At 42.3% G+C, this 23,961-nt stretch overlaps 1 protein-coding gene across 3 annotated transcripts in view; it reads right to left on the bottom strand.

Moving 5' to 3' along the window:
* Positions 1-2,462: 2,462 nt before the first annotated feature.
* IL7R (interleukin 7 receptor) overlaps positions 2,463-23,961 on the bottom strand; it is a 32,833-nt gene continuing 11,334 nt past the window's right edge. Inside the window, exons 3-8 of one of the 3 annotated variants that reach the window (XM_007064103.4) lie at positions 18,610-18,764; positions 17,228-17,382; positions 9,670-9,844; positions 8,415-8,502; positions 7,189-7,264; positions 2,463-6,147 (exon numbers count right to left, since the gene is read on the bottom strand). In XM_007064103.4, the coding sequence (XP_007064165.1) occupies positions 5,644-6,147; positions 7,189-7,264; positions 8,415-8,502; positions 9,670-9,844; positions 17,228-17,382; positions 18,610-18,764 (1,153 nt within the window). In that variant the 3' untranslated portion in view covers positions 2,463-5,643. Of the gene's footprint in view, positions 6,150-7,188; positions 7,265-8,414; positions 8,503-9,669; positions 9,845-17,227; positions 17,383-18,609; positions 18,765-23,961 lie in introns of all 3 variants that reach the window. The other 2 variants (XM_043547748.1, XM_043547749.1) reach the window with 2 other exon arrangements.

Below are 23,961 nucleotides of genomic sequence, written 5' to 3'. Positions count from 1 at the left end.
GGTTCACTCCCAGGCTCCCAGAAATTACTTCCCTCTCCCTCAGCTCCTCCATTATCCCTGACTCCTCCAAGCCTTTGCACTGCTTCTGAGGGATGCGGGAAATTCGTTTCTGTGTTGTAGTTTAAATGAATTATTACTCAGAGTTCTGTATTAATATGCCTAGTAAGAAATCTGTTTGTTAAAAAAACATTTCCTGAATCTTTTTGTTGTCTGTATTGTTAGAGACATACTTGCTGACAGGTCAACAAAATTAATTGAAAGTGGCGTGATTATTCTGTGTTATTTTGACAAATAAAATATGCAGAATTTTGCAGAAGTTTAAAATATTGTGAGCAGAATTTTTAATTTTTTGGTGCAGAATTCCCTACAAATTGTTATATAATGAAGACTATGAATGCCAACATCAGCACAAAGGGATACACAGGGAACTGTGGCACCAACCAAGGACCATGCTAATCTATATATGCTGTTTTGCATCACTGGCAGCTATGATATTTTTTCATTTAATAAGGAATCCAAGCATAATTCACTGTGCCCCTAGGAGCATCGCAAAGCCAGAGGGCAAGGGGCTCACTGGTATCAGGTAGTGAATTTCAGCTGGCCTGACCAGTTCAGTGCACTCAAATTCATTAACGTCATAATCTGTATCCAATGGGTGTTGTGTAAGGTACCACTGGAAAACCAGTAACACACTGATCATTGATGTTCTTGCACAGTGCTGGTGTAGTACATGCTCAAAGGACTGCACAAATGTGAAGGAAACATGGGACTAAAATGTGTTTGAACCAGGTAAGTCTGGGGAGTGGGTAAATAGGCTTTTTCCAAACAAAGGAGAGGCCAACACATCCATCCAGGTGCAAACAGAGTCAAGTGGCTATTCACTGGCACATCGGAGGCTGCGGGGACAGATCAATTTGCATTGTAGAAAGCACCAGTGGGGAGAAACCAGGGTGAAATCTTCTTCATCAGACTCCCAGGCACCTTGCCTCACAGCAGAGGCACTGAACGCTGAGAAGGATATAGTCCAAAAGTTCACTGGACTGTAGAAGAAAGGAGCAAAGAACCCCAAGTAATCTTTCATCTACGAAGACAAAGGAACTGAGCTCCTTGGACTTTGTGGGAGATCCTGCCCAAGGGAGAGGTGAGCCATCTTGCTGGAAGGAGGTGTGGTAAGAATCTTACCTTGAACCAAGACCATAGCTTTGTTAAGTCTTAGTCATTAGACAGCATTTTGTTTTTTAACCATTTCTGACTTTATTCCTTACACCTGGCCTCACTTAAAACCACTCTCTTATTGATTCAATAAAATTATGTTATTTTTATTCTAAATCAATCAGCCCAGTACTGTGTTGACTTCAGATGATTATTAACTCCAGTTAAAGCAACAAGCTGCTGTGCTTTTGTCTCTCTGAAGGGATAACGGACCTTACTACTCTGCTGAGTGTTCCAGAAGAGGCCCTTGGCCATTTCAGAGCAGATGGTTTTGGGGGAATTTGGGACTGGGGGGTGTGCTGGGCTCTTTTGGCAAGTAGTAACCAACGTTGATGGAGGCCAGAGTGTGGCTGTGGTGTAACAATCAGGCTGCTGGAGCCAGTTACTGAATCTGAGCTGCTCAACACAGAGACACTCAGTGCATGCTTGTATGCTGGCTGGGAGCCGCCATACAGGGAGCTACAGCAGCCGCGCACATATTAAGGCAGTCAGGTTACAGGACCAGCTGTGACTCAAGCTCTCACTTGTCAGAACTGCATTCCAAATTGTGACAGTCACTAATGTGTTGCCATGGCATTGAAAGATTATTAGACTTGTGTGTGTTCTTATCTTAGGAGGGAAAATGGGAGAACAGAGCCACAACATCCATGACTCATTGTAATTCACCAACTTTTATTCACAAATATACAATTTGGCTGCTAACAGACTATGGACACGGTGGTGACTGAAATCCATACACTTCAGGATTGTGCAGGGTCTAAAAGTCGAAGATATCATTTCTCCTTGGACAAGTCAAAAGGTCTCCTTCCAGCACAACCCAGATACTTCTCTGTACAACTCATCTTGGTTCTCCCCTCTCCCCCATGGTAAACTTCAGGTTACAACCCAAAGACTTTTACTAAATATGAGGTGAAAGCTGCTGAGTGCCCTCAACCCTCGTTATCCGGGATCAAGCACATGATTGTTACCAATATTAGACACAAAGCACATTCTATATAGAGAATTCTATAGTTATAGAGCCCAGATTCCCTCACGAGGATGTAAATCATGAGCAAGAACTCTGAACTCCATACAGCAACACTGCTGTAAAACAGGTTTCACAGGGTTAAAAAGCCCATTTTCTCCTATTGCTTATTGAACAATTAATGTTTACAATAATCAATAGTTTCAGTAAGTGCAGAATCAGACGCAACAGCTTGTATGGTGGCAGACAGTTATATCATGACAAAGATGAGAGAGAGAGCCACAAATAGATAATGCAAATAGACATCCTTTTAATAGGCTAAAACGTTACAAAACAGGTTTACATGTTATTTCATTAAATAAGACAGAAATATGATGGTATTCAGACATTAGCAGCTATGCAAAAAATATATCTAATGCATATGGAAGGTATGTATGAGAATTTGCTGTTAAGTAGCGTAGTGGTTAATGTTTACAATAATCCACTCTTACAGTATAAAATAGCAACATGGTTTTCTAGTATGAATAGTAAGACTATTCTTTCATACGTTCTTTATTGTTTAAAATTGCAGATAGATGCTTATATAATCCTTTTACCTTTTAACACTGTGTATGTGTGAGTTTAAAATAAGTACCTACAGACAACCTATTATTTTACACGGCATTCTTTTTTCATGTTTGGTAATGTGGTAAAAGAACAGACTAGCTTCCTGACTCAATCTGTTTGCATCTACATTTGCACTGTGCAAGTCTGCATATTTTAAGCATTAGCAGCTGTTTTTATGAAGTAGAAGCATTATAAAGCAAAGGAATTAAAGTCCAGTGCTTCAGTTCAGTTTTACCAGACTATATCATCTTACTACTATGTGATAAACAGTCATAAAAAATACTGTAATACACTGACTACTTCAGGCCACATCCTTGGCCCTTTTGCATAAACAGACCTAAAGCTGTACCTGGCTGAAGTTTCCCACAGTGCGGGGTGTGTGTCAGGGCATGGCTGGGAAGACGGGGTTCATGACTGGAGTGCTGTTGTGCGCCAGCCGTTCCTGGCTAATGTAATAGCCTCTCATGGGCTGTGACTAGCCAGTGCAAGTTAGAGCTGCCATGCAGCTTGGAGTCACATTTTCCATCCTTGTGGTTCTGTGCTAAGCATAACTCACCCAGACCAAAGGGTTCTAGCCCATTTACCTCCATGGAATTACTCCTGATTTGTATTGGAAGAAAAGCAGAATCAGGACCATAAGGTCAAATTAAACATAGATGTCTAGACTCTGGTATCGCTGGGGTGGAACAATAACTGCTTTTCTGTTTCTTTAATTTAATCTGAGAAACGGATAAAAGGCAGATTTTTGTTTAGTCCTTCCCATCGTATTTAATATTGAAAAAGTAAACGGCCTGAAGAGGTTACTTATTATTGCACTAATCAGGTCATCGCTCCCGAAAGGGGAATTTAAAGCAGCTAGAGGACATGATACCTCACAAAGGGGCAAACCTTTAGCCTAGAGCACAACAAAGCAGCTTTTCTCTCTTCAGGCCATATTCCTTGGCTGTCATGCAACCATGAGGCTGTAGCAGCTTCTGCAACTCCTGTGTGCACCTGCGCCCCAACGGGTAATGGCCAGGCCAGTGGAACTACATTGTGGATCAACCACCCCTTGGTGACAGAATCTAAGGAACCCCATGGAGCTGTGGAGTAAGAAGAGGGGAAGGGGCGAGGTTTCCCCTTCATGGAGAAAGCTGAGCACTTCTCTGACATTGTTACTGGACAATTTACAAGAATATGGATCTTACGGCAGTACCAGCTTTGCAATGTAGTCAGGAAAATTTGCGAGCCCAGGCACAAAATCTAATGACTCACCCTTACCCACAATGACTGGTGATAATGAAAGAATATGGACATGTCAGGTACCCATGACAAAAAGACTGTCCTGGGAAATCCTCACAGGCCAAAGTAATGTATGCATTAGAAGGCAGAGAAAAAAGGTGATATGCATGTCACCTATGCACCTGAAGGGATGCCACCTATTTATACCAGCTGAGGATCTGGCCCCACATTTTAATGCACAATCAATGCTGATCAACATAAACATAGCTGAGAGTCTCCCCTTGAATATCTCGCCATGTGTTTTGCTTAATGCTGTATTTGTACTGCTCTGGTTTTACATGTATTTTTCTGTTTAGATTGTTAAGAAATAGGACAGTGACTTGGTTGTGCTGCAATTCTGCAGCTTTGTAGTTGTGTTTTAATTGGCCCTGGGGACCAGATCCCCAGGTACCTTTTTATCTCCTAGGCATGGCGCAATAAGCCACACCCTCAGCCGGGGCAAAGCAGCACTGACCCTTGGAAGTTAACGGAGATAAGCCAATTTACACTAGCGGCAGATCTGGCCCATTGTTTTGTCCAATAAAACCTGCTGGCACAGTAGTAATAAAGACAGATAATACAGCAAACTGGTGGCTGGGCCTGAGTTGCTAAGTTTGGCTCTGGGTCTGAACTTTCCCAGCGTCCAGGGGAGGGTCAAATGTGGTGGTGGTGGGGGTGTTGTAGGGGGCCCATCCCTACATAAAACCACTATGACTCTGTTGACATGTGTTGGCCCTGGTTCCCTCCGGCCTTCTGCTCCTACCTTCTACCCTCTTACACACACAAGCTGCTGGCTGAGCTGATCTATTTGAAGCCTTTGAGCACCAAGACGTCTATTTGTACTCATTATTGTACACAGTCTCACATGCCAGGCATCAGCACAGCCCTTGCTGTGGCTATGGTAGGATGGGTGCTGCTCTCTTGGGAGTGTATCAGCACTCATTAGAAAGCGATTCTGTGTGTGCACTCTGTCCCCTGGGAGCTGAATGCTGGATGGGGAATGAGTTACCAGGCTCAGATCCTGAATCCCAAACTAACACAGGCTGATTCTGATCTCACTTATTCTGTTTTTTAACACCTGGTATAACGCCACTGACTTCAACCAAGTTACTCCGGATTCACTCACCCTCCTTAACCGATCTAGACTTTGCAGCCATGTTTCATGATTGGGATTATATAACCATTAACAAAATTTGTAGCTGTGTAAACTGAGATGTCAATAGGAGCATTAACGAATGTGAAGCACTCACCAATCCTTGGATAGAGGGCAGTAGAGAAGTGCAATGTAATAGTATGTTATTGTTGTAGGTTTATCACCTCCCATGATTAAGGTCTTAAACCAATTGAAATAAATTTGTTTTCAGTTACACTGGATTTATTCCACATTGGCACTGGTGTAATTGAGAATGGAATTTGGTCTGTTGTCCTTGGAAGCCAAGAAAAATCCATCCCCACTGATTATAGCATTGCAAAATGGGGATAGGTACATTATAGAATTTATTATTCACTGAATCAACCAGCAAGAGGCAGGAGACCCAAACAAGAAGGACCAATAGTCTGCTCTGTTACAGCAAATCCTATGTTCCTATGGTTTTTGAGGTTTACTGATTTTTGCAAAAGCTGGACATTGTGACATATGCTTCATCTTTATTTGATGATCTAACTCCATTATTGGGCTGCATTAGGGACACTGTGTTGGTATTTAGGGAAGCTGATCTGGGCTGAACAGTGGGGGCCACTGAAGAGCTGGAATGGGTCATAGGACCACAATTATATAGTTGTGTACCATTGCAACTGCACACCTTATATGGGATGCCATTGCTGGAACCATCTAACATGCAAGGCTGAGTCTCACATAAGTGGCCACTCAACATATCAGATGGCCCGATTCCTCCATAAGTCTCAGGAAGCTTTAGGACGCTTTTGTCTACAGCAGTGAGGCTCTTCTTCATATCTGATCCTTTGCTAACTTTTTCTGAAACATCTGCATCTAGAGGAGCTGATGGCTGCAGAAAACATTCCACTTCTGCTTTGGCTTGAATGCCATCCACTTTATGAATATGGACATACCCAAAACTTTCTGGGTTAAAGCTTATATCAAAATTCTGTGTGACAAAGAGGATAATATGCTCAGTTAACTATAGGTACTAAGTTAAGGGAAGACACTCGCATAAGTCATCAGATTTTAGAAGAATTTTTATTTATGTACTTTAAAATTTTCATAAACAAAAAAAGAGAACTAACTTCTTTCCCCCTGATAACCAACCAACCAAAAGATCTTGAATCAAAATCAGACCCAGGTGCAGTTCTGGGAACTAACTCATAACAGACACACCCCAGCCCCTTCTCAGCTAGCCAGAATCGCCAAGGCCCCCTTCCACTTTAGCAACAAGGAAAGAGCAGGCTAGTCACAAAGTCCTCACATCTGTTTGTGACCCCAGGTTGAGCACCTATGACCTAGGGTAAATATGAGATGTGAGGCCAAAGGCCTCAGACTTTTGAGTACTTTTGTGTGCTTTTACCCTACACTATACAGATTTCACAGGGGAGACCAGCGTTTCTCAAACTTGGGGTCCTGACCCAAAAGGGTGTTGCAGAGGGGTTGCAAGGTTATTTGGGGGGGGGGGGGAGGGGTCATGGTATTGCCACCCTTACTTTTGTGCTGCCTTCAGAGTTGGATGGCCAGAAAGCAGCGGCTGCTGATTGAGGGCCCAACTCTGCAGGCAGCAGTGCAGAAGTAAGGGTGGCAATAGTATATCAGGCCAGTCTTACTTCTGCACTGCTGCTGGCGGGATGCTGCCTTCAGAGCTGGGCTTCTGGCCTTCAGCCACTACTCTCCAGCTGCCCAGCTCTGAAGACAGTGCCTCTGCCAGCAGCAGTGCAGAAGTAAGGGTAGCAGTACTGCAACCCTCCCCTACAATACCCTTGAGACCATTGCACAATTCCTTTTTGGGTCAGGATCCCTACAATTACAACACTGTGAAATTTCAGATTTGAATAATGAAATTTACAATTTTTAAAATCCTATGTCCGTAAAATTGACCCAAATGGACCATGAATTTGGTAGGGTCCTAACTCTAATGTATGAGTATTATTTATGTTTTCTGTACACAGACTCAGGTAATCACAGCAGTGGAAGCACATACCTTTTTTGGCTTCTTGCACAATTGCTCCAAAGTTTTTTTATGATCCGGAAGTTTTGGCCACAAAACCGGCTTGATTCTGAAATGAGATCCGTAGCAACAATAAAAGTATTCAAGAAGGGATTATGGCAACAGCACTATCAAATCAAAGGCACTATATTAGTAGTATTAGCGTAGCAATAACAGACTTTATATCATCATACTAATTCCTGTAGACCATCTGGGTGTTTTGCATTATCCAGCATGAGATATTTGTTCTAAGAAGACCATTTCTGGACTCATATTCCAATGGGGAAGGTAGAGGAAGGACATGAGTGGTGTGGAATATATGTCTTATCCCACTGCCTCTGAATGATAACAATATTCTACAGTTATGTGGATAGAACTTTTCATCCACAATGTACTTCACAACCATTGGCTAATTAACCCACAAAACACTGTAGTGACAGAGATAATTAGGTACATATTATTCTTATTTTCCAATAGGGATTTGAGGCAGAGAGCCTAAACTCCCAATTTATTAATGTGACCAAGAATTTTGGATGCCTCTTTTATCAGGTGTTTAACTTGTGACATCTAAGACCTGTTTTTCCAAAGGTGCTCAGTTGCTGGAATTTCAGCTGAAGTTCATGAAAGCCACAGATGTGCAGCACCACAGAAAATCAGGTGCTCAATTTGGGCACCAAAAGTTTGAGGCAAAATTAGTGCCACTTTTGAACAGTTTGGTCAACAAGCTCCAGCTTGACCATTTCTGTTGATTTCAACTGTGGCAGTATATCGTGGAAAGAGAGGTAATCTCACTGCTAACCAGCTCCCAAACCTGACTTTAAAGATCAGGGCTTTATAGGTTAAAACCTACACCATGATTTCCTCTCAGAAGCTTATTGGAAGCCAGGCCAGACCACAGAGTACTGGTCTAATGAGCTCCCATCACTCAATAAACAACCTGCAGCATTTTGCACCAGCTTCAGCTTCTGCATGGTCCCGGGATGTAGAGCATGAGACAGCAATCTAATCTTGAGGTGACAAAGGCAATAGACAGTCTCCTTTTGCCTACCTCCTCTCTTGCCTTTCTCCCATTCTCAGTTCTTCTATGATTTGTACATGTTCATGTTGCGGGAGAGGTCAGGGAATGGGGTGAGAATTGTTGGATAGTATAAAAGGGGGAGATAGGATTTCCACAGTCTGATTGGATTAATACTCTTTTGATTAAAAGAGATTGAAATTACCTTGTTTTCCAAAATGTTAGGCTCAGACCAAGCATAATAACGAGCAAAATTAAGCCCACAGTAGTTATAACCACAACCATGTCAATGCCTAACCAAAAAAAAAAAAGAATAAATACCATATTAGGTTTGTTTCTATATGCATTATTATTGTCCACTATCATGACATACTCTTTTAAGAAAAAAACAACCTATTATTACTGGGGGATATTGACAAATTTTATACGTTTGGAGTGATGTATTGATTCAACTGCCTTGTTTCTCCCATCTGTCTGAAAGTGGGAACAGGTGGCTTTGCAGTCCCTTGATCCTTGGCTAAACACCAGGTTAGTCTCCTAGTCCAGATTAGAATAGCCTGAGGGCTGTTCTAAACTGAATTGGCTGCCTATGGCCTCAGGGAAGCATCACCAGCTCCTCTGAGTTACAGCTCCATTGATTTATGCCCTGGCTGCCTTGGGGAAATTGAAGGTGGGCGGGGGTATAGCAACTTTTGCTTATCTGCCTCAGGGGTTGCACTGAGTATATCTCAGCCAGAACTGAGGATCGGACCCTTTGACTGAGGACATATTTTCAACCTTCCGAATGTAGGTCACCGGTCTGTATCTGTCCCAGATCCATAGTGATCAAAAACTTTGCTGTTGCACACAACTGAAATGGTGAAATTTCCTCCATAACGTAGTCTGTGACTAAAATGAGGTAAATGCATGTTACAATTGGCAATATTAAAATGAATCCTTTTGTACTGCTCTAATTCTGCTACGGCTAAAATGTTTGATGCAAACTGCTCTTTATCTCCGGAGGCTCACAGCATCATCAGCAAAACTGAATGGGCCAGATTCTCTGCCCCATTCTGTCCACATTGTGCCACCCTGTTAGTATAAACAGGATGCACTCTGGCCCTATTGCCCCTGCTTGGAATTCAGCTGGCTTTGGGGAGTCCCCAACAGACCAGAACTGGGGCAGCCAGCTCCTATGTCACCCTCCCTCCAGCTGCTGGTGCAGGGAATAGGCAGGGGCATGTGAAGGGTGAAGAGGTGGCTGCAGTGTGCAGCACTCCGGCTATACTCAGCACGTGGATAATCCCTGGAGGACCACTGGCCGCTGGCACAGGCAGCAGAGCTGGGGCTAAGTAGAGAATCAGGGAATCATTAGTAGCTCCTGACTCTCTGCTAGCCCTGCACCTGATCTGCTGTACCAAGTGACTTGGTCAGGTTTTAGGCTTTTTGCAAACTTAAGGAAGTGATTTCCCTTTGCTTACCTTTCTTTCTGGGGTGTTCCACTGCAATTTGGAAGTATTCGGAGGAGCTCCATTCACTCCAGATACCCTTAAAAAACTTTCCATTGGGCTTTGAGCGCACTTTCACTTCATAACTTGCACCCATCTGAAGGCTTTTCCCCTGTAATTTTATCCAAAGATATTTTGACTGTATTGTCTAAACAGAGAAAAATATGATTATTTTTTGTCAGAATGGAAAATTATATTTTTCAGCTTCAGTAAGGGAAAGGTTATTTATATATAAATCATGTTTGTAGAGAAGATTTTCAGACTCTGAAACCTTAGCTATCTTATAGAGACAATTACCCTGCTTTATATGTGAGTGCATCCCAGTAGCAGCCCAGGGAACTGCATAGGAGAGCCATATGCAATCAGTTATTCACAGAGCAGAGCCTACTGCCCAGTCTGAGCATTTCCAAAGGGCAGGACAATAGGGACACATTTTATACAAAATGCTAGCTACTCAGAGCATTCATACATGAGGGATTTGAAGCTGCCTGGAATAATCGAGCTAGTAAACAGAAGCAGTAAACAGGGGAGTCTGGTGAAGGATTTTAGAGCGGGAACGTGAAAGCCAGATACACCTATCATTCTCTAAACATAGACTAATAAACATCCTATTCCCCACCCACCCCAACCCAACCCAACCCAAACCAAACCAACCGACCAAACAAACAAAAAAAGCTGCAGAAGTCAAACGAATGCAGGCAGAAGTCCAGCAGCAGAGTGAGGGCTACTCAGTTTAATGCACTGACTGCAGCATGTACGATTACCTGCCTTGTGGGCAGGTGGTGTATGTGTGCATTCTGTGCAAGGAGCTCTTGGCTCTCAGAGCCCCAATACGGGCTCTTGAGACCAGAGTGGCTGAACTGGAGGATAAGGGAGACAGAGAGATACACAGATGAGACTTTCTGGGATACGGTAGAGTGGTCCCTCCCCCAGTCGGACAGCCTCTGTGCTGTTGAGGAGGATGAAAGTCTCAGGGAAGGAGAACATCAAACTGGTGCAGAGAGAAATGATCCCATAGTTGGGACCCTCCTTCCAGATGATGTCATGGTATCCTTTCTCACTTAGGATACCTCTCTGGGGGGGGACGGAATCCCAGTTATTAGGAAGAGATGGGTAATAGCACAGGCACCAAATTTTGTTGGCGCCAGTGGGAGCTTGCGCCCCCGGCCCCGCCCCGACTCCACCCCCTCCCTGCCCCTATTGGATCCCTCCCCAAATCCCTGCCCTGGCCCCGCCTCTTGCCCAAGCGCGCCGCGTTCTCCCTCCTCCCCGCTCCCTCCCAGGCTTGCCGCGCAAAACAGCTGTTTCACGGCACAAGCGCTGGGAGGGACGGGGGAGAAGCAGGATGCTTTGGCCCGCTCAGGGGAGGAGGCAGAGTGAAGACGGGGGGGTGAGCTGGGGCGGGAGGGCGGGTTAGGGAGCTGCCAGTGGCTGCTCAGCACCAATTTTTCCCCATGGGTGCTCCAGCCCCAGAGCACCCACAGAGTCGGCGCCTATGGGTAATAGTACGGCAGAGCTGGTCATTAGAAATATAGATAGCTGGGTTTGTGATGGCTGGGAGAAACTCATGGTGAATTGCGGCTCTCTCCTAGACAGACTTATGTGTAGTAATGGGGAGGAGCCGGTGGTCATGGTACAAGTACGTACTGTGGTGCAAGTAGAATTAATTTCTTATCGGTATGCTGCACTCATGGGCGGGACACAAAGGGGAAGCACCAGCTAAACGGGGGGCATGTGACCTCCCCTGATGACCCCCCCATGTGACTCCATCCCATCCTGAGCCCGGGGGCCCTGTGCTTTCCCCATCCCTTCCCCATGATCCATCCCACATTACCTGGGGGGAGGAGCCTCTGTCCTCCTCCCGCTGCACCGGAGAATTCTGAACTGCAGGGCTCTCCAGAACTGCAGCGGCAAAAGGAGCAGAACGTGGGGCTGCTGGGCGGCTCCAGCCGGCAGCTCCTGCAGTGCGGCTATACCGCCCCCAGCCCCACCCCCAGCCTTTCCACACAGCTGCGTCTGGGGTCTGTACAGCAGCCCCGCCAGAGAACAGGGCTGGGGGCAGTACAGCCGTGCCGGAGAAGCTGACAGCGTGGGACTTCCCGGCGGCCCTCCGTTCTGCTCCTTTCGCTGTTGCTGTTCCTGGGAGAGCCAGCCCAGTGGCCCCACGTTCTGCTCTCCTGGGAACTGCAGTGGCGAAAGGAGCAGAACGGGGAGCTGCCAGGCAGTCCCACGCAGTCAGCTCCTCCAGCGTGGCTGTACTGCCCCCAGCCCTGTCCTCCGGTGGGGCTGCTGTACAGACCCCAGACAGGACTCAGGAGACAAAGCTGTGTGGACGGGCTGAGGGCGGGGCTGGGGGCAGTACTCCTCCTGTGTCTTTCCTATACAGAGTACCGGCTAGAAATATCTTACTGTTACGGCATACAGGACTGCCGTACTTGCACCACTGTGTAGGTATCAGTGACATAGGGAAAGATAGGAGAGAGATCATGGAGGCCAAATTTAGGCTGCTAGGTAAGAGATTAAAGTTCAACACCTCCATAGTAGCTTTCTCTGAAATGCTTCCAGTTCCATGCGCAGGGCCAGATAGACAGGAAGAACTACAGGGTCTCAGTGAGTACATGAGACAGTGGGGTAAGGAGGAGGGTTTTAGGTTTATTAGGAACTGGGAAACCTTTTAGGAATGGAGGAGACTATACAGGAAGGATGAGCTCCACCTAAACCAAAATGGAACAAGATTGCTGGCATGTAAAATTAAAAAGGGTGTAGAGGAGTTTTTAACCTAAGGGCTGGAGGAACACTGATAAGTGCAGAGGAGCACACGGTTTGGACGGAGACATCCTTTAAAGGAGGTTCTCTCAATGAGGGTTCTCTATATCCTAGTAAAGAAGAGAGGGTAGAAGTTGATAAAGTACACGTAGAAACTGAACAGAAACAGTCTAATGAAAAAGTCCCATTCAATTACATCACAGGAAAGTAGTCAACTAAAAAGAGACAAATTTGATGAGTGCTTGTACACAAATGCTAGAAGTCTAAATCCTAAGATGGGCAAACTGAAGTGCCTGGTATTAAATGAGGATATCGATATAATAGGCATCACAGAAACTTGGTGGAATGATCACAACCAGGGTACAAAACATATAGGAATGACAGAGTAGGTTGTGCTGGTGGGGGAGTGACACTATATGTGAAAGAAAGCATAGAGTAAAATATAATAAAAATCTTAAATGAATCAAACTGTACTATAGAATCTGTATGAATAGAAACCCCAAGCTTGAATAGTAAGAGTATAGCAGCAGGAATGTACTACTGACCGCCTGACCAGTATGGTGACGGTGATTGTGAAATGTTCCGGGAGATTAGCGAGGCTATAAAAATAGAAAACGCAATAATAATGGGGGATTTCAACCGTCCCCATATTAACTGGGTACATGTCACCTCAGAATGGGATGCAGAGAGAACATTTCTATACACCATTAATGACTGCTTCTTGGAGCAGCTAATTCTGGAACCCACAAGGGGAATTTGAAGAGCAACTAGGAAAGGACACAAAAACTAACAGCAAAAATATTTTTAAGTACATCAGACGCACCTATTCTTTTTAGGTGACAAATCTGAGGAACTGTCCCAGATTGAGGTGTCAATAGAGGAGGTTTGGGAACAAATTGATACATTAAACAGAATAGGTAGGTCTGTCGATTAATTGCAGGTAACTCACATGATTAACTCAAAAAAATTAAATGCAATTAAAAAAATTAATCGTTACTAATCGCAATTTTAATTGCACTGTTAAACAATAGAATACCAATTGAATTTCATTAAATATTTTGGATGTTTTTCTACATTTTTAAATATATTGATTTCAGTTACAACACAGAATAGAAAGTGTGCAGTGCTCACTTTATATTATTTTTATTTCAAATATTTGCACTGTAAAATGATAAACAAAAGAAACAGTATTTTTCAATTCACCTCATACAGTACTGTAGTGCAATCTTTTTGTTGTGAAAGTGCAACTTACATATACAGATTTTATTTGTTGCATAACTGCACTCAAAAACAAAACAATGTAAAACTTTGGAGCCTACAAGTCCACTCAGTCCTACTTCTTGCTAAGATGAACAAGGTTGTTTTCATTTATGGGAGATAATGCTGCCCAGTTCTTATTTACATTGTCACCTGAAAGTGAGAACAGGTGATAGCAGGGCACTTTTGTAGCTGGCATTGCAAGGTATTTATATGCCAGGTATGCTAAGCATTCGTATGTCCCTTCATGCTTTGGCCACCATTCCGGAGGACATGCTTCCACGCTGATCACACTCATTAAAAGAATAATGTGTTAATTCAATTTGTGACTGAACTCATTGGGGGAGAATTGTATGTCTCCTGCTTTGTATTTTGCCCACATTCTGCCATAAGTTTCACATTATAGGAGTCTCAGATGATGACCCAGCATGTTGTTCATTTTAAGAACACTTTAACTGCAGATTTGACAAAATGCAAAGAAGGTACCGAAGTGATATTTCTAAAGATAGCTACAGCACTTGACTCAAGGTTTAAGAATCAGAAGTGCCTTCCAAAATCTTGTGACGCCGGCTATAGCAGTGCCATGCGAGCGGCTGTTCTCACTTTCAGATGACATTGTAAACAAGAAGTGGGCAGCATTGTCTCCTGTATATGTAAACAAACTTGTTTGTCTGAGCCATTGGCTGAACAAGAAATAGGACTGAGTGGACTTGTAGGCTCTAAAGTTTGACTCTGTTTTATTTTTGAATGAAGCTATTTTTGGTGCATAATTCTACATTTGTAAGTTCAACTTTCATGATAAAGAGACTGCATTACAGTACTTGAATTAAGTTAATTGAAAAATACTATTTCTTTTATTTTTACAGTGCAAATATTTATAATAAAAATAAATATAAAGTGAGCACTGTTCACTTTGTATTCTGTGTTGAAACTGAAATCAATATATTTGAAAATGTGGAAAACATCCAAATATATTTAAATAAATGGTATTCTATTATTGTTTAAGGGCGTGATTAATTGCACAATTAATTTGATTAATCGTGATTAATTTTTTAATCACTTGACAGCCATAGTAATAGGTCAGCAGGACCAGATGGTATTCACCTAGGAGTTGTGAAGGAACTCACACACGAAATTGCAGAACTACTAACATAATCCCAATCATACACACATACTGATGGGGATCTAAATTAGCTGTTACCACTCCAAAAAGAGATCTTGGAGTCCTTGTGGATAGTTCTCTGAAAACATCCATTCAATGTGCAGCGGCAATCAAAAAAGCTAACAGAATGTTAGGAACCATTAGGAAAGGGATAGATAATAGGACAATAAATATCATAATTCCACTATATAAATCCAAAGTATGCCCACACCTTGAATACTGTGTGCAGTTCTGGTCTCCCTAGCTCAAAAACAATATATTAGAAATGGAAAACATACAGAGAAGGGCAACAAAAATGATTAGGGGTATGGAACAGCTTCTATTTGAGGAGAGATTAAGACTGGAACTTTTCAACTTGGAAAAGAGATGACTAAGTGGGGATATGACAGAGGTCTATGAAATCATGAATGGTGTGGAGAAAGTGAATAAGGAAGAGTTCTTTGCCCCTTTCACATAACGCAAGAACCAAGGGTCACCCAATGAAATTAATAGGCAGCAGGCTTAAAATAAAGAAAAGGAAATAGTTCTTCACACAACGCACAGTCAACCTGTGGAACTTGTCACCAGGGGATGCTGTGAAGGCCAAAAGTATAACTGGGTTTAAAAAAGAAATAGATAAGTTCATGGAGGACAGGTTCATCAGTGGTTATTAGCCAAGATGGTCAGGGATGCAACCCCCATGCTCTGGGTGATAATTGTCCTGTTCTGTTCACTCCCTTTGAAGTGTCTGGCATTGGCCACAGTTGGAAGACAGGATACTGGGCTAGATGGACCATTTGTCTGACCCAGTATGGCCATTCTTGTGTTCTTTTGTTCTTAATGTATGAATATTACATGCTGTATGTTTATCTGAGTATTGTAAAGATGTTTACTTTATGCATATATTAGGTTAATTCAATAGCTTGGCGGTCAGGAAACTATCCAGGATGTTAGATGATAGCCCAGCTAACTACTCTTCAGCACATACCCAGGACTATTAGCTACAATATGATACTTTCGACCCCTGGTCTGACAGGTTCAGAGACAGACGGCAGACAAAGAACTTTGGGGGCGGTGAAAGGACAAGCCCTGAAGAACAAGGGTCAGAGGGGCACAGACTGCTGGGAAGAAGACTGACCCCTAACCCTAGAAGTGGGGATGTCTAGGATAAGCAAGGCCTACATAAGCTTTAGGTAAAGCAGATACATATATAAGCCTTTAGTTGTTTTAATCCTTTTGTCTTGTTATTCTGTGCTCCTACTGTCAAGAGTAAACAAAACTTTGTTTGAAGAAGGCTGTTTGGGATCACTGTGTTATCCATTGGTCACAGCTCCCAAAAGGAAGACTTGCAGGCCATGAAACCCAGCCAGGCCTGGTGAACTATCACGGTTGGCCCACAGGGAACTGTAGGCCAGGGCCCAGTCTGAGAGTCAGAGAATCACAGAATTCTGCCACAGAGAGGAGAAGATCGTGAGGCCTAAGATCTGGAGGCGGTGCACTCAGAAGAGACCAGAACAAGGAACAGAGGTGCAGCTAGCTCAGAACCATGACAGCATATTTAATAATAATAATTAATAATTAATAGTTAATAATGAATAATAAATTAATAAGCATACAATATAATAATATTTCTCTAATTCATGTATGCCTTTAGTCACAAAATATCTCAAAGAGAGTTGTAAACTTAGCAAGCCAATATTTAGCTATATTATCCACTGGTTTTATTGTATCAGTCTTGCTCCAAAGCTCTGGTTGCGCTATATGCTTTATACAAGTGCATACAAAAGAACCAATGGATTAATAACTGTTTTCGGTTTCTCCCTGCAGCCCACTCTGTCAATTATTACTGACTCCTGCACCCGGTGGGCTATGCTGCCCAACAGACACAGAATCTGTGCTGGACAGTAATAGGTTCCTGTATTCCCTTGTTTAGTCCAAATCACAATCTAGCCCAGTGTAACTGTACACATTTAAATATGGTAATGAACAGCATGCATCTAATGTTACCTATCTATTGATATGTATATGACATAAAAATAAAAACATAATGATCACAATTACTAATATTTAGCATTGATGTCACGCTTTCTATTTTCATTGCAATAAGCATTAATTAATTAATTAATCCAAGACGCCCTGTGGAGGAGATATTGGTGGTCTAATGGATTCAGACTATTTTCAATCATTATCAGCCTGGAATGGATTTGAAATGGCAACCTAGAAGTGAAATGATCTAATAATAATTACTGCAGTTTCCCAAGTTTTCAGCTAAGGGACAATAGAAATGAAGTACATTTTTTGCATATATTATAAGTACTTCTACTAACATAGACTTTAGCAATTCATAAGACAATCATTTTCACTTACTTCCCAAGTTCCGTTTTCCTGCCGATAGAATATTTCATGTATTAATTTGTCCTTTAGATATTTCTTCTTTGAATGCGGTGTACTGTATTGAATAAAATACTCGTTTGCATCCTTTTGGAATATGATATTTATGCCAAATGGAGTCTCAGGCTTAACTGTAAATGATGAGGGGAAAACAAGTCAATGTATCACACAGTGAACAGTAACCTTTATGAGTAACTATCTAATAAGTTAATATATTTATTTTTAAAAGACTTCAAAACAACTCCTAAGAAGTTCTCACTTGCTCCAGGGAAGCATCCTGGCATAATTATCCGGGAGACTCTGTCAGTGTGGACTGGTCATATACCAAATTTGGAGGTGTTCTCATGTAGCTGTTTTCATGGTATGGATGAGCATTAATATTTTTACAAAGGTTTTAGAAGAAAAGGTTATTCTCCACCCCACCCATACACACTATCCATAAAAGAAAAATTAGGAAAGGGAACTCTCTCAAACTATTCACAAACAATTTACCTCTGGGCTAAGGCCAAGCATGGGAAGTTTCAGACTCAAAGGAGAATATTTCAGAAAGATATGCAGGCAAATGAATAATAGGGACATCTGACCACAATTTTACTTTAAACCCCTGATCCTTCAGAAGAAAGTCTGACCTAACCATTACTTGAACAGTGTCTTGAGGATTAAACAGTTAAGTGCTTTCTCATACCCCACTGTGCAGAGTGTGGCGTATAAAGCTGAACAGAATAGAATAGAAGTGAATTCAAGAATCAAGGGTCCTCACCTGAGAACACTCTGACAAGGTGTCCCAGATATTTAAGGGACTGTTAGCTTAACTGTACCAATGGCGCCTGGAGAAAGAGGCCAGTTTCTCAGGAAGCTAGGCTCCAAATCATTAGAGCTCAATACCATAACCTTGAATTGCATCTAGGAAGCCAATATGGAATACTGTTGTAATGTGCTTCTGACTGCCAACTCCACTACAGCAGTCGGACTACTGCACTTTGCACTAGCTGGAGTCTCTAGGTGATCTCCAAGCACATCTGTATGTACAGTGCATTACAGAATTCCATGTGGCGGTGATAAAGCAAGGATAACTGCAGGAAGGCAAGCATCCCAGTTGGCTACTGTCATTGCACCAAACTCAGATGGAAGAAAGGCACTTGGTCACTGGAGCCACCTGGGACTGCAGGAGAAACTGATAAGGAATATCTATGTATTTTCTGGGCTTAGGGCCACAAATTACCTTAACTCACCATGTCTTGATCCCTCAACCAGCCATCATTTCCTCCATTGTATTGGGAGTGAATGTTGGGTTTTGCACCATTTCCCCCCCAATCATTTACACTTCTTAATATTGTGTAAAGCACTTGGCATCTTACCAATATGGGTTACTGTCACACTCCTGCAGTACTTTCTGCATGACTCAAGGACCACACAAACGTCCTTAGGCGAGAGGATTTCGTAGAAATATAAAAAATATGTGCTTTCCTGTTTCTCCATAGTCGAACATATACGCTCTTCAGTGGTGGTGGTGCTGTTGATCCAACATGACAGAGTTAGTTTCTTCTCAATTGTAATGAAAAAAATTCTTAAATATTTTCCCAGTGATATTTGAGAACAGATTTTCAGGTTCTAAGCACATCTAGTTCTATAGAGCAGAACACAAGCTCAATCCTGCAGGCACCTACTAAGCCCTTAGTGAAGTGGTTGCAATCAAGCATCATTTCTTTGAAACCAAAGGGATAATACACAATAGTAAGTAATTTAGTAATATAGGTTTGAACAATCAGGCCCTACAATGGGGCTTTTAAAATTCATTCTTTATAGTTTATTTTAACACAGCTAATAAAGATAACAAAGAAAAGAAAGGTCTCTAACCTCGAGTAGAGAACTATTATCAGATTACACAAAAAGGCAGGTAAGAATCAAACTTCTTCATTATTAAGGGCAAAGAATAGTATAACAAAGACAATTGTTAACTGGTTAAGGAGATTTGCCTGATGAGTTATGTAACAATAATGCTATTTTTGTTATTCAACCCCAGTGTAGGGTTCATTATCAAGTAAAATCGCAAACTAATCTCCAGAATTATTCCCTTTTGGGAGAAGCAGGAAAGAAAGAGGAGTGTTGAAAGAGGACCAAATTAAAACCTGAAAGGTAAGTAAAAGAGGAGAGGAGAGGAATGATAGGTCAGAGACGGGGAGAGAGGGAAAAGAAAACAGAGGGAGAGGATGGGTTGAGGAGAATGGGAGGAGCTTAGGGCCTCAAGGGGACTTTAAAAAAAAATGTTCCACTGTCACCAGGCTGAACGAGTGAGAGTACCATTCTTTGATAGCTGGCACATTTGGGACTTACTTCTGTCACTGTAGAATTAGACATTAGGCTATGATCAGAGTTCTACCCAACCAAAGTTTGTCAAAGGATTTCAGTTTCCAAGACAGACTGGCTTGCCTTAAGATGGCATGGCCAGCCTTAAGTGCCATGTTGTTGGACAGAAAGAAATTGACCTAAATATTTATCTCTGTCCAAAAAAGACGGATGACCAGGCAATCTAATATGTGGTATAAATTACAGCCTGCTGCATTGAAGCACCAGCATTTGTCAGATTTGGCTGCTCTGGACCTGAAACATCTACATGGAGTCTAGTTCATCCTCCAAAGGATTTTCTGATGGATCAATCTTAATCCCAAATCCAGTGAGCAATGCTTTATGTTGGAACTGATTTCACTGGATGTTGGTAAGGGAAATTGATAGCTCATGTTCCCATTGCTTTCTGATATTGCCACTGCTGATTGCCAATTTGCTTCATAGATAGAAATACAGACTGGCCAGTGACATAGGTAGGTAGTTTTACTTTTTCAGAAAGCTGTATGGGTTGAGGATCTGGTGCTGCAAAGGCAGGTAGGCCAAATTGGTGTTGTAGAGCATGTTTAAGTTGAAGGTGTTGCCATTCCTTCTTTGGGTCCAGTTGGGCGAGGAAAGGGCATGAAGGAATCATTTTCAGTTATGTGCTTTATGTTCAAGATCCCTTTGTTAATCCAATCAGGCAATAGAATGCATCTACAGGCAATTAAAATTTTGGCATTACCCCAAATTGAAGACTCTGAATGTCAGAAGGAATGACATTTAAACTTAGAAGCAACCAGACACCACATTTTCTTGGAGGGCAAAATTGTGACAGATTTGTCCCTAAGGTCTTCCTCTAAATACACCCATTGGTAGAATTTGGATAAGTGTACATTAATATTTTTTTGATTGGTGAGTATCCAGCCTGACTTGAGCGAACTGAGGGGATTTTAGCTTTTAGTGAGTTCACTCCAAGTCTATGCACTAATAATTTCCCAGCTTTATTGCCTGATTTCCAGTATGTCTGTTTTAATTTAAACAAAGCAAATTCAGCCTGAGCTGCAGTTATTTTATTGGTTTTACACCTGAGGTTAGTCCTCTCTTGGAGTTTACCCAAAGAGGATGAAATTAGCATAGCTGATGGTCTGCCTCCTTGAGATTTCCTCCGAAATTCAGCAGTGTGGTATGTCTAGTTCTCTTTTTATGGGAGGAGTAGGATATTATTCTGCTTCTTAAGTATGCCTTGAAACTATCCCACAAGATCACTTAGGCGACCAAGGTATTCTCATTGGTCTCAAAGAAAAATTGTATTTTTTCCTTCACAAAGTTTTTAAATTGTGTGTCTAATAGTAAAGAGGAGTTTAACCACCATCTTCTGGCAGCCTGTAGCTTTTCAGGAGACGAGAGCTGCAATTGCAAAGGTGCATGATCAGAGATCATAATCACTTTTATTTCATTGTTAATAACAGAGCTCACCAAGCCACTTGTTTCCAAAAAATAATCAATCTGTGAGTATGTGGAATGCAGAGGTGAGAAAAAGCTGTAGTCTCTATCTGTAGAGTGCTGCAATCTCCATATATTCTGTACACCCAGTTCTTCTATCTGGGCCTTAATGGTCTGCCTAGCAGAGAATTGGGATGGTTGGGGTCTGCTCAATCTGTCCAAAAGCGAGTTTTATGCTTTATTGAAGTCCTCTTCTATAATCAAATTTTTTAGGGAGGAGTCAATTAATCTTGAAAATAATTGATTGACAAAGGAGGGATCATCTTTGTTGGGGGCATATAGGATTGTACATAATATCAGAAATACAAACTTCAACAAGTAAGGGTCTTCCCTCAGTGTCTTTATCAGTTGGTAGGGTTTGTGTGTTCAGTTTTTTATTGAACAAGATTGACACCCTCAAGATCTGGTTGAGTAATTTAAAAAAACGCCTTCACCAGTCCACACTTTCTAAAATCTTTTCAGCCTCAAACTCGGTGAGGTGAGTTTCCTGGAGGTTATATCAGCTTTCAACTTTCTTAAGCGAGACAATTATTTTCCTTTTTATAGGATTACCAAATACTTTTATGTTTCAAGAAACACTTTTAACTAAGTTAGCCATAGGTACTCACAAAGGTAATTATCCCAACAAACATCTTACGCCATACTCACTGAGACGAAGGGTACAGGTAGGGTGAGGAGTCCAGTATGAAGGGTATTTGGGGAGTTCATAAAGAGTTTAGAGGGAAAAGAGAAGCTAGAGTGGCAAGAGGTTAAGTGGATAAGAAAGAGTTGAGAGGAGGTAGGACAAGGGGGTAGAGGGGTGTAAGAAAAGGCAAAGGTATGAGAAAGCAGTGCTCTTGAGTCAGGGTGGGACAAAAGATCAGGAAGTTAGAGAAGGGGAAGCCCAAACAACCACATCCCCTTTGCCCCAAGTTAAATGCAAAATAGATCAATATTCCCAACTACCCACCCCTGCAAAAGGCTGGAATGGGGGAAAAGTGATGCACATCCCAGAGTACATTTTAAATAAGGTTTCTGGGCTAAAATACACATATAACTAGGCATCAGATGTTAGAGGCTAACAAGACAGCTATCCGCTTGGGGATCCACTGAAAAAATATGAGAGGTGGGAAACAAGAAGAAACTACTCCACCATCTTTTCTAGACAAATGGGTCCAAAATCTCAGTGTATGACCTTTCAATGGCTGGCTCTTTAAAGAGCCATAAGAATTGAAATATTTCCCTCATCCTTGGGTATGTCACCAAATATTGGGTATGTCACCCGCAATTTAAACTGAATACATTACTGGTATGCTGTTCTTAAAAACATTATGAGTAAGAAAAAGAGACAGCAAACCCCTCCCCACCTCCAAAAAAAAAACCAACCAAACCCTATGAAAAACCAAACCAAACCAATATTCGAAATGGAGACAGGAGATTTGGATTGATAAATGACCAATCCCAATCTGAACAGTTTGTTAGGCAAATCAATTACCTCCAGTGTCTCAGTGAGAGGATATGATACAGTGACTGTTTCCACTGGGTTCTTGCTCAGAGGGATGTGGTGTGTTGATTTGAGTCTGTGAATGTCCAGTGGTTCTGTCTGGCTTTACATATGGGAAAGATGGAGGATATCGGGGGTGCAAAGCTGTGGGCCCTTTTCCCAATCCTTTTGCCTCTGGTGACAACAACCCAGCAACACAAGGGTTGAATAGCAAAGGAAAATATCATGGCCACATACATTTGTCTGTTTAATTATATGGAGGCAATATAGTTTTCTGCTTCTGCAAGTTTGGAGTAGCCAAGGAGTTGGCCAGCCTGCTTGATTTTAAAAATAGCTGGGAAGGCTAAAAAATAAGTCAGTCCTTTCTCCTTGACCATCTTCCTTGACATATTGAACAGGGCTCTTTGTTTAACTACATCTCAGCTGTAGTTGGGAAATATTATTTTATGCCCATTCCAACTCAGGTTTCCTTTTTCTCTGGCTTTTTAAAGGATGGATTATTGCGCATTGTATATTAGGAATTTGAATATAAATCCCATGCATTTGGCATTAGCTGAAGGTTTGGGGGCTAGGGAGTGGAGAGGTCTTTCTATGTTCAGCTCTGTATCAAGGTATAAGGAAAGAATCTGAAGTAGGGTCTTAGACAATAGTTCTATTGGCCTGCACTTTTCCACTTTCAGAGGGAGCCTGACCACCCTCGAATTATTTTTTCTGGAGCAGCCCTCCAGATCACTGATTCTATGTTGTAGCTTTTTGATCAGATATTGTTGCTCTAGTGAACCTAACAGAGTCCATATTGTCTTCTAAGATATATATTCTAGTTCTGCCTCCTTGTTCCTGGAGGTTAGCCTCTGCAAACCTACTTAGTGTGCTGCAGTCGTGGCTTTAATTTCAGGATTAATTTAATGCTCTGGTATTTTCCTAAGTAGGTTCTGCTCTTTAGATGTCTCCGTTAACCTTTTATAGACTTGATCTAGGTCTATTGGGGACCCTTTTCCTGGGCCATGCTGCCCTGCACAGGACTGTCAAGAGAACCTCTGTTTCTTTGCTATTTGTGGGGAGTTTGGGGTGGGAAGGGGGAGGGGGGCCAAAATTGGATCAATTTGCTGCTATGATGTTAAACAACAAGATTAACCACCCAGAGACAAAAAAACAGTGGCCTTAGTATTGTAGATGTTGATGGATTTTACTATGGCTGAGCAGGAGCTCTAGACATAGGCAGCTATTTTCCTGTGCTGGCTCCCAGAATCTCACACTGACATCCCTTATTAAGGAGCAGATTCTGTTACATAAGAACATAAGAACAACCATACTGAGTCAGACCAAAGGTCCATCGAGCCCAGTATCCTGTCTTCTGACAGTGGCCAATGCCAGGTGCCCCAGAGGGAATGAACAGAAC

The sequence above is a fragment of the Chelonia mydas genome, chromosome 5, assembly GCF_015237465.2.
Source record: "Chelonia mydas isolate rCheMyd1 chromosome 5, rCheMyd1.pri.v2, whole genome shotgun sequence".
NCBI classification, from domain to species: domain Eukaryota; kingdom Metazoa; phylum Chordata; order Testudines; family Cheloniidae; genus Chelonia; species Chelonia mydas.
The sequence above is the reverse complement of the archived record's forward strand: the minus strand, read 5'-3'. Positions and strand labels throughout refer to the sequence as shown.